This window comes from Hydractinia symbiolongicarpus, chromosome 7 (genome assembly GCF_029227915.1).
Source record: "Hydractinia symbiolongicarpus strain clone_291-10 chromosome 7, HSymV2.1, whole genome shotgun sequence".
NCBI classification, from domain to species: Eukaryota; Metazoa; Cnidaria; class Hydrozoa; order Anthoathecata; family Hydractiniidae; genus Hydractinia; species Hydractinia symbiolongicarpus.
In genome coordinates this window covers 7,034,620-7,054,421 of record NC_079881.1, presented here as the reverse complement: position 1 = coordinate 7,054,421, position 19,802 = coordinate 7,034,620, and the positions used below count along the sequence as shown (strand labels likewise).

Genomic DNA, 19,802 nt, shown 5'->3' with positions numbered 1-19,802 from the left:
TCAACTCTTGTTTATAATGATACCTTCCTCTAGACATCGTTGGTAATCTTCAAATGTGATACATTTTTTGGTCACGGCCTTTTTTACACCCTTTGCTTTGCGATCACCTCCGTCTTTCGCGAGGCTCTTGTAGGCATAAGCTTTAGGTCTCAATGTGATGAAATGTGTTATAATTTTGCCATTGAGTTCATCCTTCATCAAGCCCACGACTTTCTTGTTTTTGCCGATGGGGAGAGGACTGTTGTCATTCTTGTCATAAGCACTCGTATCAAAACGTACTTCCACATCATCGGCAATGTCGCGGTAAAAATCCTCCGTTCTAATGTGGTAAATGAAGCTATCCGTATCCATATAATGAAGCCTCAATTTGCTGCATAATTTGGCTGCAAGTGTCGTAGTGGAACTCATACATGACGGTTTTCGACTGATCGAGGATAGCTTGACCAATATATACGGGCTTGTTCATCTTAATACCCGTTCTACCCATTTCAATACCCATAAGATTCATACCGAAAGAAGTGCCGCTTTTAAAGTTTGGTTGCATGGTCAGCTTCGTATAGGCTGCTTCATTGGTGACTAACTTGATGTTGCAATGATTTCGGATATTCTCCATGGTTTTTCCAAACCCCGAGAGATTTATAAGCTTATAAAAATCCTTCTCAAAGTCATTCTTGGCGGCAGTTCTCAGCTTCGTGTTATGGTCTATATATGGCTTAAGCCATGCACTATGTTTGAATTGTATAGCTCGGTGTACCTTCTTAAGCTCGAGCCCATGCTTCAGGGCTTGGTGAAGAGCCCCGATGTGTACCACGTATTTCCGCTTATTTTCGAGATTTGGTATAAGCTTCTCAACTCTGTAAATCATCCTACGCTCCGGCAGGAAAGGCAGCTCGTTGTGTTTGTCATGGATGGTAATCAACATCAACTTCCAATAGATATCCGTGCTTGTTATCAGATAACAGCTTCTCGATCTTCTTTTCATTTAATATCCTCACATTTAATATCCACTTGAATCCATGAGGAGGGAGGGGCTGTTGCATTGCTCAGCCGTATAAATTGTTGGCGTCTAGGTACTGCAAATAGGACGACTCCTTCTTAGGATCATACTGATCCCCCATATATTTGTTGTTGGCTACCGCATATCTATATACGGATTGGGTGATTCCACCTCTAATACCCTTTTCAAACATCAATAACATATCGGGATCCGTAAGGAGTTCCAGCTTGATTTCAACGCTGCCCTCCATGCTAAGCCGGTTGCGCTGTAAAAGTGAGCAGGGTCGAGTTTGTATTGATTCTGGCAGACTCCCCGAAAATTCTGAAAGTTATCGGTAAGCAACAGGAGGTCCATCACCAGATATGCCTCGTGATAGTCACCCATGGTATTCTCTGGGCCCTTCGGAGTCCCTTTCATATTTAAATTGCTATAGAATGATTCTTTAGGGGTAGCGTTGTTTCTTTGAATCATTTCTAACTATCCATATACTCGTAGGGATATATTCCCTTCCTAAGCATAAGCCGGAATAACTCATCATCGCTAAAGTAGTAACTCATGGCTGGTGTATTGGACTTCACTCGCTCTTTGTCTAACTGCTTCGTTGTATTCGACTCACAATTGCTGCACCAAAAGCTTGCCACATACTCATCGTTGATGTTTAGAAATTCCAAGCATGTATCAGCGCACCTCTGACATTTCATACCATCAGTGTTGGTACCAACGATGTTGCTTGCCAGTTTTTCTAATGAGGATGCCATAAACCGACAGCTGTCTATAAATCTTATTTCAATCTTTTTGTAAAATTCACCATCGCCATATCCTATGCCTGCAATGGGTACGGTGATTTTAACATTGAACGATATATACTTCTCGGTGTTTTCAGCGATACAACCGATATCCTGAGTATCATATTTTTCGCCCAGCTCGCGAATGAACAAGTGGGCGTCATAGCCACTTAAATTGTGAAATATCACAGGTACGTGATTGGGAATCTTATATATTATGTTGCATGTGTTATGGGCCGGACCCCTGCATAATCAATAGTGACAGTGGTCCCTTACTTTGCGATTCTTCTGATCATCGTTGAACGGCTTCATACAGATGTGGCAGGTCTCCGCAGCATCATATGAATATTTCTGCTCCTCCGTCAGTTCCGTCATAGGCTTCTGGGAAAACAGCGAGTAAAGCCTTTTTACCTCGTCTTCCAGGTGCTGGATAAAGAGTTGTACGCATCCCTCACCACTGCACTCGTATAGCGGATCAGGGACCTCTCCATAAGCAAAGGTACTGTATGTAGCCCAGCCGCATGGTTCATGTTTGTTCAGCGTCTTGGTCTTAGTGTCCCGAGCATTCTCTTTCATAGGGATCAGTAGGCTTTCAAAATCCGCATAGATTGCGAAGGATACTTTGAATTGCTGCTGACCATCTTGGTAATATAAACATTTTTTCTTGTCGCTGGGCATCGTGATCTTTACCGCCTCGTTGTCTTTGCAGTAGCTATAGTGGTTATCCCGAGATTCTATCGTTTGGAACCCCTGCAAGCAACTCATACAAAAGTGCATTTTCCCATGATTCTTCGATATCTTGCTACCCAATAATCTCGAAATATTTTTGATGGTTGTATAATGATTTTTCTTATTATCGGTAAGCAATAGCAGATTAACCTGCTTCTCTCCTTCATTAAATATTGATCGCCGCAAGATATTAAAGCTCCTTCCCGTCGCATACAAGACGTTCACGGCAATGACGGGATTGTTTCTTTTAAATTTGATGATATCTTTGATGGATGTTGGAAATTCAATGCCTTGCCATTTATATCGATCCACATATGGCCGGAGCTTGCTGATTCTTTGAGGATCTTTTGCTATATCCTCATAATGCAAGACGGCTATTAAGGCCCATCGCAAGCATTCTTGATCGTTGTTATTAGGATTAATTATAGCTTTCTTAGTAGCGATCCACTTGGGTGTTTCAATATATGAGGAGCCCCACCTTAACTTCAGCTTATGAAAATCAACATCGAGGTGTTGAATACGACCGATACTAAAGCCACTTTTCGGTAGTGCAGGGTTTTCGATATGTGTTTTCATTTGCGCGAACATCGTATCCAGCGATTCATTCACGATTGTGCCCTGAAATACTGATGTCATATTGCTATGAAAGACCTTATCAACCTCAATAAACTCGTTGGTACCATCGATTGATTTTTTCCATAGGATCCATAGGGAGCACTGAATTTTCGCAGATCCCATGTCTTCCACTGGGTTCTCTATTAAATTTTTCACATGCGATCATATCATACCAAGATACCAATCAATATCTGTTCCATCTATGCCAGCTATACGATAACTCTTGAATGTCTTATGTAATGCATGCTTGTATTCTTGAGGCGTAAAATCTTGGTTCGGTTACTCTAAATCATGATCTTCCCTCGCTACTTCCTCGACCTCGCCAACCAGGGTCTTCTTGGCACCATCATATAGTGAAAGTGTTCGTGTTTTTATCGATGTATATATACTTTGCACTGGTTTCTTGATACTCTCTGGTACATGTGATAGTAGCCACTCTGACCACTCCCGCAGCTTACTCTTGACTACTGGACGAGTTATCTTCAGCTCCTGACGTTCAAACTCGTTCATTTCCTCGAACGTGGGAGCGTAAGGCTCGATGTTCTTCTTAATAGGACGTGATCTAGCCATTTCATGTTTTTCAAAAATGTCCATGGCTTGTGGTGAGAATGAGGTATGATGTGTATCTAATAAAGCAATAAGGTCTGCTTTGCGTAATTTTGAATAACCCTTAATCCCACGGGTTTTCGCGATGACGTGTAACTGTTTTACAGTATTTGAATTCAAATTCATCTTCTTTGTTATATATATTTTTTGATTTCAATCAACAATTTTTCTAGCGCGGTCATATTTTTGAGTAAGGGAAATTCCCTCACTCATATTCTATATAATATGAGTATATACTATTATATATGATTTAATATTATTATGTGTTGGTTATTGGCATTTATATATCATATTATTTTGTGTTGGTGACTGGCATTATAGGGAATTTCCCTTTGGTCGACGTCGTCTGCGCCAGAACGAACATTTCTCTATCTCTAAGTCTAAACTAAGTATTCTTATTAAAAATTTAATCTGAGCTATTTCAGTTTAGAAAATGGAGCCTAAAACAAGCAAATAATTTGTGTAAGAAGAAAAAAGTCTATAATATGAGACAAGCATGCAGAGTACCAATTACCGTAGATAACAGTTCCAGCTAATAAAAGTTCGAGTTAACCGGTGTTCGAGTTACCGGCAGTTCTACTGTATGATGTAGTTTAATATTGGCGTTTTGTATGAAGTTTATTTTTATGGCCTCCATTATATTTATTCTAAGCTTTATAACTTTGTTTTGTATGTTTCTATATGCAATAAAACTAACCATACAATCAATGACTTTTTCCTACCAAACATGTCAACCTCGTTCCCAAGGCATTTTGCCTTGTTGATAAAGGTAGTAGCGGCAAAATTGTTGGCCACTCCGAAATAACACCTCAGGGGCCACAAGACCCTGGGGACGAGGATGCAAACATGTCACACTCCGTATACTAAGCCTGTCACACTCCGTATAGTAAGCATGTCACACTCTGTATAGCATACTTCGTATGTAAAGCATGTCACAGTCCTTATGGCATAGTCCGTATAGCATACTCCGCATGGCATACTCCTTATAGCAAATCCTGCATACTCCACATAGCGAATTCTGCATGACATACTGTCGGTATCTCACAATGTGTATGCTATAATCCTTTTTTTGCAATCAAACTAAATGTTCCCACATTCCGTATACTACAATATACCTCGTATGTTTGCAATGGATAAAAAGTAGAAAAATGACGTGCTTCTCTTTTTAACTTGTTTTTTATGGTGATTATTTTTATCTTATTTTATTTTATTGGAAGTAGTTTCAAACAGTCATATGTTGCATTATTTCACTTTAAGAACATTCGTTGGCAGACTCTGTATAGCTGGTAAGTCGTCCACGTATTACTTCCTGAATATGAAGGAGATATAGTATTCAACATGCGTTAGACCTATGTACGTTCCCAAGCCTTGTGGAGATAATGAATTCCTATTCTCCATATGCCCCACTTTAGCACACAATAGCCTAAACAACAGTGTACCATGGAGCGTATTTTCATGTAGCACACTTTAGTGAGGCTCATGAATGTCGGTTGTCGAGTGTAGCAAGCCCTTTCTTTCCCTGTAGTACAATGTAGTAAAGCGTAATGTTTCGTAGCGATGTGTAGCAGTACGTTATTATCAGATTTGCGATTTGAAGTAAGTAAACGTTTTTAGAAATAACACCGGACTTTAGAATAAATGCTATTAATTGTTTATGAATAAAAAGTTTACGTAGGAAATGCAGCCTCGTTCAATGGTTGTTTTCACAGAGGGGCAAAGACATCGTTGGCAGCAAATCCGTAACCACCAGGGGAAATCCAAATGTCCTACTAGTACCAGGTTGGTTTACATGATTCTAAAGAGTAAGTAATTGCAAGAGTAGAGCCAGCTCACCAACCTCGGACCTACTTATGCTTAGTTGGCAAAACTTGGTACACTTGTAGGCTTAATAGCTAGAAACAGATTACAGGTAAAAATTTAATTTAAAAATGCCATAGACATTAGAAATGACGTTCCACATCCCCAAAATAGGCCATTTTCTTAATTTTAATAAATTGTACTAGAAAGATTGAATACGTTTAAAGTTTGGAGGCGTTAATGGCATGTTGGCTGATACCTTTGAACAAAATCCTGGGATCAGACCTATTGGTATTAGTGAAGTCCTGAGACGAATTATCGCAAAATCCGTGATGATGTGTGTGAAGAATGATTTAGTTAATACGAATGGAAATCTACAGTTATGGTGCAGGTCAGAAATCTGGTTGTCAGATCATGCAGCAGCAGACTTGTTTGATGCAGATGAAAATTATGGTTTACTACAAATTGATGCGACGAATGCTTTCAATTCGATAAATCGGTCAGTTGTTCTTCATAATGTTGATATATTGTGTCCAGAATTTTCATTGTATATATATAACTGTTATGCTACGCCAGCAAGGTCATTCATCACGGGTGGTAAACAGATACTTTCAGAGAGGGAACGATGCAGGGCGATCCTGTTGCTATGAGGATGTACGAAGTCAGTATATTGCCACTCCTTATGCTGAAACGCAACGAACGTGACAATTCAACTAAGAAGATAGGATATGCTAACGACTTCACTGGTGTAAACACTTTGAGTGGTTTAAGAAGGTGATGGGATGTTATTTCTACGCATGGTTTGCACATAGGATATTTTCCGAAAGCTACTAAGAGTTGGTTGATTGTAAAGGATCGGTTTTATGAAGAAGCGGTTGCGCTATTGAGTGGTACAGGTGTTCAGATAACGAAAGAGGGAAATCGTCATCTTGGTGCGATTGTTGGTAGTGAAGCTTTCAAACGTATATATGTGGAAAAGAAAGTGAAAAATTGGACTTTAGAAGTGGAAACGTTGTCGAAAATTGGAGAAACTTATCCGCATGCTGCTTACGCTGCTTTCGTACATGGATTGCAACATAAGGTAAACATGTGTGTAATGACTATTCCAAACATAAGTAAAATGTTGATGCCGTAGAAGACACAATTAGGAAGAAATTCATCACCACGATATTGAATAGATATGTTTGCAATGACTCGGAGAGATTATTGTTCTCTCGTCCAGTTAAATATGGAGGATTGTGAGTATTTGATCCGTCGAAACGTTGCCACACTGAGTACAGCAATTCTGTGCTCCTAACAAGCAAAATGGTTGAAAAAGTGAAATGTCAAGATGATATTTATGACAAATCAATATGGACGTATTGAAGAAGCGAAAAAATGAAATTAAAAACGAAAAGAGGAAGACTTGTGAAATGACGTTAACATCAATAAAGCAGTATTTGACTGGTCAACTAAAAGTCAGAATGCTCGACGCTTCTTTGGAAACTAGTGCATCGGGTTGGTTGAATGACTTGCCAATTAGCATGGATTCGTTTTAGATAAACAAGTATTTTGGGATAGTTTATTCACGCGATACTGCATCCCGATTAAGCAACTACCATCCAGATGTGTTTGATGTGTTCCTTTTACATTGAGCACGTCCTATCCTGTCCGAAAGGTGGTTTCATAACATTACGACAAAAAGAAATCCAAAACTCCACTGCCAAACTACTTTAGGAATGTTGTAAGGACATGAGAATAGAGCGCGTATTACAGGAAGTCACTGGTGAACAGTTTCCTTCATCAACCATAACTACTGACGAGAACGAGTAGACGTAGCTGCTAGAGGATTTTGGATCCGAAAACAAATGCCTTTTTTTGATGTAAAAGGTTTTTAACCCAACGGCCAAAATGTACTTCAACCGTGATCTGAAAGCATGCTACAAAACCAATAAGTTAGCTAAAAAAAGATCGTATAATGCGAAAGTCAAAAGTTTTGATCAAGGATTATCACTCCCCTAATCTTCACGCGTTTTAGGGGGATGTCTCGAGAATGTGCTACGTTTTACAACAAACTGTCTTGTTCCATTGGTGAAAAGCGGAATGAATTAGTGAGCATCACGAAAAATTGGCTGAGAACTAGATTAAGTTTCAATGTGTTGCGATCACAGCTACTTTGAATTCGTGCATCGAGAGGAGTAAGTTCGGGACACAGACGTAAACATTGTGTCTTTCGAAAGCAGATTGGTTTTTGAATGAGTTGAATTGTTAAATCATTATCTAGTTGCGTGTAATGTCTACTTTTATAAGTTTCTTTGTTATCTGTCCACGCATAACGTCTATGTACTTTTATGTTTTTTGTTGTAGACAGGTTGATAAGAAGAACATTATATAATGGACACTCTTAAAAAAAATCATTTAAATACCGCGGCTAGAAGTCAATAATAATGTTAATGGATGCACTGCCAACGATAAAGTTTTATAGGCTAACTTGGCAAAAGATAGCTGACTTTACCCCCCCCCTTCCCTCATCTTCCGCTGGTAATATAACCTTTATAAAAAGTATTAGAGTGCAAAACATCTGCAATAAACATTTTTAATACTACATCCTCTGACCTCTGTGCACCTCCTAATAAGACTGAAGACTGAAGACTGGAGAATTGAACATTGTTTTAAACCATGTTAAAAATGCAGTGTTACCACCACCAGAAAGGTGCGACTGAAGCAGGATTAAGTGGAATAATAGATGAAACCATGGAAAAAAAATCAAAAATGATATGGCTTTAACTGTTGAAGCGGATCTAGTTTAGGTCAATCGCGCCATCACACGATTGTCATACTTTAATGTCAAGAATTTTTAAAAGGTAACAAGCGTTGCAAAACACAGTAATCTCGCGTTAATTGGTTAACACTGAAGGAGGGAATGTAAAAATTCTTTCGATTTAGTGAATGTCTCACTTACTCATATCTCTCTCTAATTGGAACTTTTTTAAAAAGGTTTCAAAATTTTCTTAAACTTCGTCCGACTTTATTCAACGTCTAACAGCCCTTCTAGCGGCTTTCAGACAGTAGCAAAACCTATTTTCAACTTAGTCAGCATCGTGGTTTTGTTTTATCTTCGTTAATTTTTTTTTTCATTCCAATCTCATTCCTTTACTTTTCTTTCCCAATTTTTGCTTTTTTTCTGGAAAGCCATTGCATTGCAGGGACTATAAAAAAGAGGGTCAATAAGCGAATTTTAACTTATCATCAGGGTTCTCATAATTTAAGCGAATTATTTTTGCTTGGATTTACCAAGTTCTATTTATTTGGGGTCCCACCTAACGCTAGTGCGCTGCAATTGAGTTCTGGTAATTCGGGCTAATTTCCTAACTATACGATTTACCTTCTAAAACGATGGGTTCTAAAGTTTTAATTAAAGACAAAATAAGATGAATAAATAAGCTTTGGCAAAATTGCCGATCAGCCGATCAACCAAGAAAAACCAGGATCCATATTATGAAATAAAAGCGCAAAGTTTGTGTTTAATGTTTGGTAAAAATAAGTTATTAGACTTGCATATTTTAAAACAAAGTAACTTCCCAATTTATCGACTTTGTAACTGATTACTTGAACTCGTATTAAATTGGTAAAACGTAAGAAAGATGCTTAGATGATGATACTTAATACCAGTGTTGTATGTCATTAAAACGGACTCGCCCAAAATACGGCAATGCTTTCCCGAGTCTGATTAACACAAAAAGGACGCATTTTTCATTCACATGTTGTAACACTTGAATCAAGTGTTAAAACCACAGCGGTTCCATTGTTTTTCTGTCAATTACTTTATTTATTGCGCAATATAGAAACTTCAGTTTCTAATCTAGACACGATTTTCATAACTTAAAACCTTACGTTTATGAAGATGTTAGCTCAATTTACAGCAAAAATACAAAACGTACACTTATACAGCGTACAACACCACAAACCCTGACTTACTTCGCCAAAAAATGAGCCAAACATTGCCCAAGCAGAAAAAAACCTAGATCCGCTCCTTCAAATGTTTGATGTTTGTACTAAACTTACTATAATCTTAGTAGTGTAGTCAGTTTTGCGCGGCGAAATTTAAAACTTTAGGGCACCATCATCCTGCTGCGACCCGTTTGAGAGGGTACCGTAGCAGTCAAACATCGGTCTCGGTAAAGGCACCTAAAAACATGGCGGCTGGATTGTCAGCATTAAATTGTAGCTGAATATATTCTGGCACTTTTGCTCTGAACTGTTTGGCCAATACCGCTATTTAATTATAGTTGCTATTTTTATAGTAACCTACACAATTTTTTTTATATTATTTGGTGTATGTGCAAGTGTATACAGTTTTAGCTAGCTAGCCAAAGCTTTAGCTGGCTTAGCTAGACAGTAGCTCGGGACAACTGCAAATTAGACTATTTCTCCTAAATAAGCTAGTAGCTAAATTAGGAGATTTTTAATAGCTTAACTTGGAGAGAATAGTCTATTTAGGAGATGGAAAATTTTAATCGACGATATTTTCACAATCTTTGTTGGTTGTGCTACTATTTTTCCTGTACTACTTGCTGACTTAGTCAGCTTTGCTTAGGTCAAATTTCATAGAATTTGCATGGGGGATATAAAAGTTATACATGTCAACGTGCCAACCAACCAAACTCGTTTCTAATCGATTAGAACAAGGTCCAGGGCGAGATTGTCAAGTAGCTTATTTTGTCTATGATAGCGTAATTAGGACATCATGGCCTAACCATGCACCATCTTTTTTAAATCAAAATAGTCTATTTCAGCGGTTTTTTAAAACACGGCAGAAAGTTTTTTGTGCGAGTGCGGATAAGCAGGAAAACAAATTAAAAGCAATATCTTCAAAACGCACCATAACATTTACGAAAATAATACTTCTACATCCCAGGGAGGTTTGTTAGATCATTTTTAACCTTAAAGATTGGTGCCACCACGACCAGAAGGCTGTAATAAGCAAATTTAATGTTGATAGCCTAGTTAGGAGATAAATTTTGTCTAATTTGTCTATCATAACCTATTTATAGGCGGAATAGTCTAATTTGCAGTTGTCCCTAACTGTTAGAGCAGCATCCTTAGATGTGCTTATTTTACTAGATGACTCTAGCTAGCCTCACAAATATCAGGGATGTAAAATTTAGCTAAATGACAACAAAATGAGCTTGTGCATGTTGCATTTCGTGCGCAATTAGGGCAGTTTCGTACAGGCCTAAGGTAAACCTTGAACCCCCAAAAGAAAACGCTCACTGCTGCCCTTACATATACGGCGCTTTCAGCGAGTCGGCACCCTTGTTATAAAACTGTTGATATTTTCCCGTCAAATTACGAAAGTTAATAAACAATGACCACCCTGTTTTTTCATATCTCTTTCAAGGAATAAAATTTTCATTATGCTTGTCTCGTTTATAGCCAAATGATCATATATATAGCTACTCAGGAACCAATACGAAGATTGTTTTGTTGTTTTGATCACACATGTCTGTTGTATTTCTGATAACAATGATTTTAAGTTGTAGAGCATTGTATTTACGAAATTAGGATAACAAAAATAATGGCTTTAGCATATGCATAGTCTTCTTTTTTAGTATAGAACATATAGTTTCTTCATGAAAAGATATCTTCTCTGTGATTGAAAAATATATCAATTCTCAAGCATTTTAAAAATTAGGTGTCTCTATTTTGGGCGCCCAAATTAGCTGTCCTTAAACTTGTTATAAATATATACCAACCTCTAAATAATTATTCACAAAAAATCTTCCTTTGCAGAAAAAATCTTGGCAAAATATCTTAACTGACTGTTTCGTGAAGATTAATCTTAGCAAAATGCATTTTTGTAAAATATGGATAAAATTTCCTTTAAGGCGACTTCAACCTAATTAGTTGTTTTTTGGGCGAAGTTGATGGTAGCTTATGGTCGGTTGGCGGGCGAAATAAAAATAATTTAATGGAGAATGTATGGTCGGAAAAACAAAAAAGAAAATAATAAAAATTAACAACGAAGGTTCTTACCAGAAGCATATTTTTCTATGTATTTTCGCATCACGCACACAGTTAATATTTTTTGTTGTGAAGGAAAAATAATATTTTGTCTCACTATAAAAAATTTTCGGATAAATTTGTTCTGTTGTTTTAAATTATAAATTAAAATTCTGTTGTTTTAAATTATTAATTAAATACCTAGTTGTAAAGATGAAAAGGTTATAATACTTGCATGCTCAAAAACTGGTTTCTTGTGCCTGTTTGAAAGTTATACAGAATATACTTGTGATGTTTAAGTTATACGGCAAGTTATATTTGAGCTGTTTCGAAATTTACACAGCAAGTTATTCTTCTCCTACTTAAAATAATGAAAAACCCAGAAAAGTTGATTTTTATAAAAAATGTTATATAGTGTTCTTTTAATGTTTTTTTGTGCGGTTTCAAAAATATATAATAAGCATAAGGAAGGAGGGTGTTACGACAATAATAATATGTCTTGTTTTACACTTGTGTTTTAGCTGTTTTAGCGAAAGTAGCTAAAAAATTAAACTTTAGTTTAACCACATAACTATATTTGTGATTTCAAAATTAGTGCATTGCTCATTTTAGTTTCATCACAACAAATTACAATGAACAAAGAATCAACTGCAAGTGAGCTTAACAAGGGTGGTCCCAAAGTAACGTTATTGATTCACTTTGCTTAGAATAATTGTAGATTGACATTCAACCAACAAAAAATAACGTCTTTTATTATCTTTTGTGCTCATTATATTTTCACGAGATAGGATAAGAAAAAGTGTTGTTTTTTTTTAAAAAAAATTTTCTTTAAAACTTTTTGCTTGTTATTATCATATTTATGTTTTCGTGGAAATTAGGGTAGCTCAGGCCCGTAGAACAACTAACTAAGTTGCAGTCGCCTAACAGCAAAAATCCTCAACTTAATCATGTTATTAATTAATTATATTAATCATATTAAATGCTAAAATATATATATACTTTACTTACTTCATATACTGAAGGCAATAATAAACAAATCCATAATGGCGTCAGAAACAATAACAGATATGAAGGGTAACATTGTAAAGATGGAGGTGGATTACAGCGAAACCTGTGACAAAAAGATTCCAGAGTGTGAAGAAATGGCTAAGGTATATGCCATATTTTGTTTCCTGTATGTGTGGTTTCTATTTCCATACAGTTATTTTTTTATATTTAACAGGTCTCTAGCAAAAATTGGTAATTTGTAAAGACTTTTTGATAGTTTTTCTATGAAACTGACATAATAAAGTTATAATACCAACCTCTATGTTTTAATTTCTTTGTCCGATTGCATATTTGCAGGACTCAAAGTATACCTCTATAAAAAAACCTAAACAACTGTCCTTTTTATTAGTGTCATCATCATCATCATCATCTTTCTCAATCAACATATGTTTTATACACTAAGGGTTGGACAGGGTACAGTACTGGAAAAATGTTGTTTAACATTGCGCTACGCGTATCACGACGGTATTCTCAATCTGCGATTTTCTTACAATATACACTTATTTAAAATAAAAAAAAGATGAAGCAGAGATGTGTTTGAAATAAAAATTATCACCTACCATCGCAACACATCGGTACGGATTTTGTCATGATACTAGTTTCTCGATACATCATGACAATTTATTTTAATTGTTTTTTATTATTATAAACGCGGTACATTGCGTATCGAGGGAGTCCGCTCACGTTGCGCGCTTGGTATGTTAAACAACCTTTTTCCAGTACTGTATATAGATTACCTACCAATCTGATCTATACACCTTGTTATAATTCTAAACTCAAATTCCTCTCCAAAAGTCAAAGTTTATATATAAGTTGTATTTTATTTTTAGAGTGGAAAGTTAATTGAAGCTTTGGAAGCTCTATTATCTTTGGAGAAACAGACTAGAACTGTAAGTGTTTTACACAGCCATATAAGTTTGCTTTTTTGACGACAGTACATTGTGAAGAAATTGCCACATCAATATTATTTTCATATTACGATTTCATCTACTTTAGTGTTTTGATTGGTAGTAAAATTATATCTTTTTCTGAACTGCATTTGTGGAAAATGAATTTTACCCCACAAAAGCAAAAAAGTTTAACTCTATTATATTTCGAGACCACTTTTGATAAATCATTAAGAAAACGTTGCTTCAACTAAGCATTTTAAATTTTCCTTCAATGCTTTTTAAGTGTCATGTAGAATATTTTTCTATATCTTATATTTTAATCTGTGCCTTTGTTTTTGCTTGCGTGTTTTTAGGATTAAATTGAATAACAATTTTTTTGTAGATGTTAGACTAGATTTTAAAAACACAAGAAAATCTAAAAAAAGGGAACATGAGATTGACTATTAATTATTCAGCGTGGAAAGATCATTATTATAATCTTACTACATAAAAGTGTCGCAATAATATGGGGTTTTTTACAGTAGCAATAATATTTTTTATCAGATATATATTGTTTTTTGGATGACATGTTACATCTGTTATTGACAACTTTACAATCTCTTATGTCTTACAATGTTGTTAGTTTTGAATATTTCAATAGATGAACAGGTAAACCAAGTATATAGCTTCTCTTTCATAGCATAGAGATGAGTGAAAAAATACTTTTAAAATTGGATGTTTTAAAACCTATTAAAAAAATCATGTTAATCTACTTATTCTAATTAGTCACATTAAGTAAATATTTAGTGCTAAACTAATTTTTTTAAATGAAAGCTTTTTCCTTGTAATTGCAGGTTTTTTATTCATACAGAATCATACCCAAATGCTTTCGCTGCGTACAAAAAGAAACAAATGCACTCTATTGACATGTTTGTAATCGTCTTGCTTATACATCTGTTTTATAGGCTGCAGACATGTTTTCCACCAGCAGAATCCTTGTTGCAGTTATCAAAATCTGCTATTCAAATAATAATTTAGATATGTTAACCGAACACTTAGTTGTCTTAACAAAGAGGAGAGGACAGCTCAAGCAGGTATTATTTTCACTCTGTCATATTCTGTTTTTTTTCTCTGTGTCCTTCTTAGCAAAATTTTTTTGTGCTCAGTAAGTGTTTTATACTGGCCAATTGCTCATAAAGATTGCATTTTGTTTGTGCTATTAAAACATGTTTGTGCCAGTGGTTTGGTTTGTACTCTTCTTGAAAAGCCTTGAAAAATTAATTTCTTTATCTTTTTATAAATTTGAATATATAAAGATTTGTAGAGGTGTGTTAAAGAGCAATATTATTTTATATAATCAATAGATAATGTTTATTGTATATAAACCTTTTTTAATAGCGTAATAATACTGCGAATAATAATAACTAGTCGTTGCCCGTGGAAAAATCCACGGGTTCGCCTGTCCTTTATATTTACCCGTCGCAACAAAGTGGATAAAAAGATATCGCATTTGATATTCGTGTTTCCGTAACATCACTTTCTAACTCCGCGGGGGGTGCGCGCAGAGACAGACAGACGGAATACGGCTATTATAATAGAGTAATAGTGGGTGCATAAAATGATTTCCTGGTAAGCTAGTTAGAACCTTAATTATAGTTATATAATTATAATAATGAAATTATGATAATGATAATAATATATGTGATAATAATAAAGCTAAAAGGATTTGAAAATTTTTTTTGCTTGTTTAATTGCATGTTTTTATTGTTTGTTTTGATTTTAGGCCGTAACTAAAATGGTTCAAGAAGCATGTACATATGTTGACGATATTGAGAATAAAGAAAATAAATTAAAACTTATTGACACGCTACGTACAGTTACAGCAGGAAAGGTAATACATATTGTTATTTGTTTGTTTGTTTGTTTGTTTATTTGTTTATTTGTTTATTTGTTTATTTATTTGTATATTTATTTGTATATTTATTTGTATATTTATTTGTTTATTTATTTATATTTTTTAATTTTTTTTTTAATGTCATGGTTTTTAAAAGTCTTATATGTGCTTGTGTGTTTTAGATATATTTAGAATTAGAACGCGCCAGAATCACTCGGAAATTAGCTGTTATTAAAGAGAATGATGGTGATATTACTGGTAAGAATTACAGACAGCCATAATCGCAGATGTTTTTCCGTTATGACTTCAGCTATTATTTGGGGCAGTTTTTTGTTTAAAAAATTTCAACTGTCCTGTAGAGTATATACATATAGGTTATCTATATTCTACAGTTTGTTTGTTTTAAATACAATCTTCCGGAATTAATCGATGATATTGTCACTTCTTTCAATAAAAGTAAAATATTTATATTAAATGTGAAGAAAAGTAGAAAAGCTTCCTAAATATTCTTTGCATGACCCTTTAAGATGGGCAAACTATTAAATAATATAGTTGAGTATTATTCGTTCAATTATTTCTCTGTCTTCTACAGACAGATAAACAGATTGTTGCAAACAATTTGTCAGCTTCTTTTTCATCCTTCTAAAGGTAAACAACTTGTTGGTAAGTGTACGACATTTGAAGGTTTCACGATCAGTCACTTCTATTTTAACATTTTAGATGTGTCTTAAGCATTGTAAACTATAGCCATGCTTATCCTTAATTTTAGAAGCTGCAAATATTCTACAAGAACTTCAAGTTGAAACTTATGGTTCAATGGAGAAGCGAGAGAAAGTGGAATATATCCTAGAGCAGATGAGATTGTGTTTAGCGAAAAAAGATTTTATACGAACGCAGATCATTAGCAAAAAAGTCAGCATTAAATTTTTTGAAGATGAAAAGCAACAGGTATGGAATGCAGTTATAGCAATGCGAGTTAGCTCTTAAAAAATAGTTAATTCATTGGTAAAAAGCACCGCAAAAATTTGTGTCCAATGAATTAGTCCTATAAAACGAAGTATATGGTTAAATGGGGAAGTAAAATCTTAAGCTGCTGCGTTATATTATATGATCAGATTTTTCAGGATGTTTAATTGCATATTAGGGTCTTAGGGGGTACAACGAAAGTAAATATTAAAAAAAAAGAACTAGCTTCTCGTATATTTTTTTTCTTGTCTTTTTTTTGTAATTTCCCTTTCTTGAGTAAATGTTGAGATATATTTCTTGTTGTTTACCATAGGACTTGAAATTAAAATATTACCAATTAATGATCGAGTTATGTCATCAGGACGGCAAATATTTACCTATCTGTCGTCACTATAACGCTGTGTACTCCACACCATGCATACAAGAAGATCAAGACAAAATGAAAGAGGTTCGTTTCTTTACTGTGCATAGATGAGATAAATAGATAGATACGCATATTTAACAAATATTAAGGGATATACCTTGTCTATTATTTCCAGGAGGGGTCGTGGCTTAGATGGGGAGTATTTAACGCTCATTTTGCTCTATCAGACAACTCCCTGCAACATCCAACGGCCTATACAGTGTACTATCTCCCTAATTTCCCTCACGTGACTTGGGTTAACCCCGGGCTATAGTAACATTCATGGAATATAGGAAAATGGAAGGGGAGGTCTTTATGGCTCTCACCATCCTTCCTCAACCTTGCCAGTTAAACTGTGGCAAACGTTAGAAGAGGCATATCAACATCAGCACTATAGTGTGCTTCAGAGAAAAATGTATGCATATATTGATTTCCTTGTTGAGTATCACGATACCAGTAAAGGGTGACCATACCTCCACTCCCCCTAACCTGAAAAATGTGGACCCTCCTAAAATCTTTTAAAATCGTCTTGAATTTTAAATAAGATTATTGATTCATTCTCAAATCTCCTAAAATTGTTTATCCTTAAACATGCATTTTCCCTTCCCAAGAGTTTATCAACAGTTTCCTACTAAAATTTTGGTAAAGCTTAAGGAAATTTTATTCTAAAATATGAAACGATTTGTTTTTCTTTTGTTTCTTTTAAAAATCTTTGACTCCAAAACCTAAAGTCTCCCGAATTTGTAGAATATCTGTTCCCACCCTACAAGACTGTGCCGTTAAAACATATGATGCTAAACAACCAGCTAAGCAACGTGAGAGCGTTAAAGGTCCTTTTATCTTTGCAACTTATTGTATGACTGCAAACGTTGGGTTTCTTATAAAAAACGTGCAGTATAAATAATATTCGATTGAGTGCTGGAAGTTTACTCAGCTTTTTCTGATTTTGTGTGTAGGCTTTGCGGAATGTGGTTTTGTATGTTATCCTTTCACCTCACGACAACGAGCAAGCCGACTTCTTAGCTAGAATTTCCCAAGAAGCAAAGTTAGAAGAAATTTCTTTGTTCAAGTAAGTGATTGTCCAAGATGGTTCAACTACATGTCTGTTGTGTCGTACTCGTCCGAAATAAACTTTATTAAAAATAGAACTTTGACCGTACACGAAGGCTCTGTACCATAACCTTGTCACTTTGGAACAAATATTTAAAAAGCTGAGCTGTTATGTCGATCCTAATGTGATTATGAAATGACGTCTCCCTCTGTCAAATTGGTTGTGAAGTGTTTGAATAACCTTGAATTAAACTCATAATATAACCAACAAACAGGCTTCTACGGCGCTGATTAACGGCTGACAGGTTAAATTGTGCGCAATATTTTGTCAAACAACCCTCCTATTGACAAAGTTGCTGCAAGGTCCCAATATTTTCATAAAATCTTTAAAACCTTTGTTATTGGTATGTCGCTGCGCCTTAAAGAACCTTTTATATAGAACGTCGCAAAAGTGAGGAAAACTGCTGCTAATTTTTCTAAATCTCCTTTTTATTTTGGTCCATTTTTTAGTCATCATGCTATGAGAACTATTTGTTTTTCAGATCCATCCAAACTAGATACCTCTAGTAATCTTAGAAACTCCCTGGTGTTTATACTAAGTGACCTTGTTCTATCATTCTTGGAAAAAGCAAGTTCGATAATAACACTTCGTAAAGCATACCAAAGAATTTAAGACATGGTTTCCAAAGCCTGCTGCTGTAATAAAACCATTCGTTCATTAAATGGACGCTGGTTACTGAGTTATTTTTTTTAAAATTTCAATTTTGCGAGGACAAAAAGGGCGAATCTGAAAACAACATATTAAAACTTCAAACTTTGAGCGTTAACTAAATATCTTTTTCGTTTAGATCTATTCTAAAGAACTTCACTACTGCTGAATTGATTGATTGGACGCGCTTCAAAGAGATGTATGAGAAGGAACTTTGCGAGGGCTCAGCAGATAATCCAGCTACTAACGTGTTTAACAAAACAACGGAGGATGGGAAGAAAAGATGGGATGACTTAAAAAAGAGAGTAGTCGAACATGTAAGATCTTTTCGGTTGTTGAATTATAAACAGGTTGCATCCAAATTTTCTCAACACTCTAATGTATACATAACGATACAAATTTAATTTGGGTATTTTTTTGTCTATAGAACATCAGAGTAATGGAAAAATATTATACACAAATCACGATGCAAAAAATGGCGCATTTACTCGATTTGTCTGTCGAGGTATGTGTAAACATATATATGTATTTGATGTTTTTAAGCTGTTCAACGAAGCGCTCAACGGAGGAGAATCTTGTACTAATGCTTTTTACTTGATCAAAGAGCAAAGTGGATTTATTTGTTACTGCTAGTTTTGTGTTTTAAAATTCCGTGTAGGAAGGAGAACACAAGGAAAAATTTCTTGTTCACAAGAAATAATAACTGTTCTTTCTATTTTTAGGATTCAGAAAAGTTTTTATCTGATTTGGTCACTTCAAAGACTGTGTTCGCGAAAATAGATCGACCGGCCGGTATCGTTGTTTTTCGACCTCCTAAAGAAGCAGGCGACACTTTGAATGAATGGTCGCGTGATATCTCGGAATTGATGAATCTGTTGAACAAAACGACGCATTTGATCACGAAGGAGAAAATGGTACATCAGTTGTTAAATTGATGTGTATGACTGATTTTGTGTGACTGTAATCTCTCTCATTCAGTTTTGTATCTTTATCTGTAAGAAAGTTAATTATTGTCGTGACGACAACAACCATTGCCGTTTCCTCTTACGTCCGCTGTTTTAACCCAAAAGTTCTGTTATAAAAACTTTCCATGACCCCTACCATGTTCTTAGTTTTTGTTTATCAAAAATGGGGTAAAAATTTGTGTGCAGGAAGGTTTTGTTTTTTAAATAACTGTTCACTACATTGTCACATGTGAAACTGCTGGACGTTTATGGTGGATTAAAAATGTGAGAATAAAACTTTGGATAATCTAGCGACAATAATTTTTGTTCTATTCTTCTTATTAAGATTTGATGAGCAGAGATTCATCCTGTTTCAAACATCTGTAAAACTGAGCAATTTCAAAAACTT

General features: G+C 35.2%; 3 protein-coding genes across 3 annotated transcripts; 1 reads left to right on the top strand and 2 right to left on the bottom strand.

Moving 5' to 3' along the window:
* Positions 1-982, bottom strand: LOC130648456 (uncharacterized). Its single transcript, XM_057454509.1, has 2 exons — positions 411-982; positions 1-319 (listed from the first exon to the last, which is right to left on the bottom strand). The coding sequence occupies exons 1-2, from the start codon at positions 980-982 to the stop codon at positions 1-3; spliced, it is 891 nt and encodes a 296-aa protein (XP_057310492.1).
* A 488-nt stretch (positions 983-1,470) lies between these two features.
* On the bottom strand, positions 1,471-3,249 carry LOC130648455 (uncharacterized). The gene is made up of 2 exons (XM_057454508.1): positions 2,059-3,249; positions 1,471-1,989 (listed from the first exon to the last, which is right to left on the bottom strand). Exons 1-2 carry the CDS (start codon positions 3,247-3,249, stop codon positions 1,471-1,473), a joined length of 1,710 nt encoding a protein of 569 aa, XP_057310491.1.
* Positions 3,250-12,502: 9,253 nt separating this feature from the next.
* LOC130649048 (26S proteasome non-ATPase regulatory subunit 12-like) lies at positions 12,503-19,477 on the top strand. The gene is made up of 11 exons (XM_057455242.1): positions 12,503-12,662; positions 13,389-13,448; positions 14,393-14,521; positions 15,211-15,318; positions 15,504-15,579; positions 16,091-16,269; positions 16,601-16,735; positions 17,647-17,759; positions 18,589-18,766; positions 18,877-18,954; positions 19,172-19,477. The coding sequence occupies exons 1-11, from the start codon at positions 12,555-12,557 to the stop codon at positions 19,382-19,384; spliced, it is 1,377 nt and encodes a 458-aa protein (XP_057311225.1). The 5' UTR covers positions 12,503-12,554; the 3' UTR covers positions 19,385-19,477.
* The last annotated feature ends 325 nt before the right edge of the window (positions 19,478-19,802 follow it).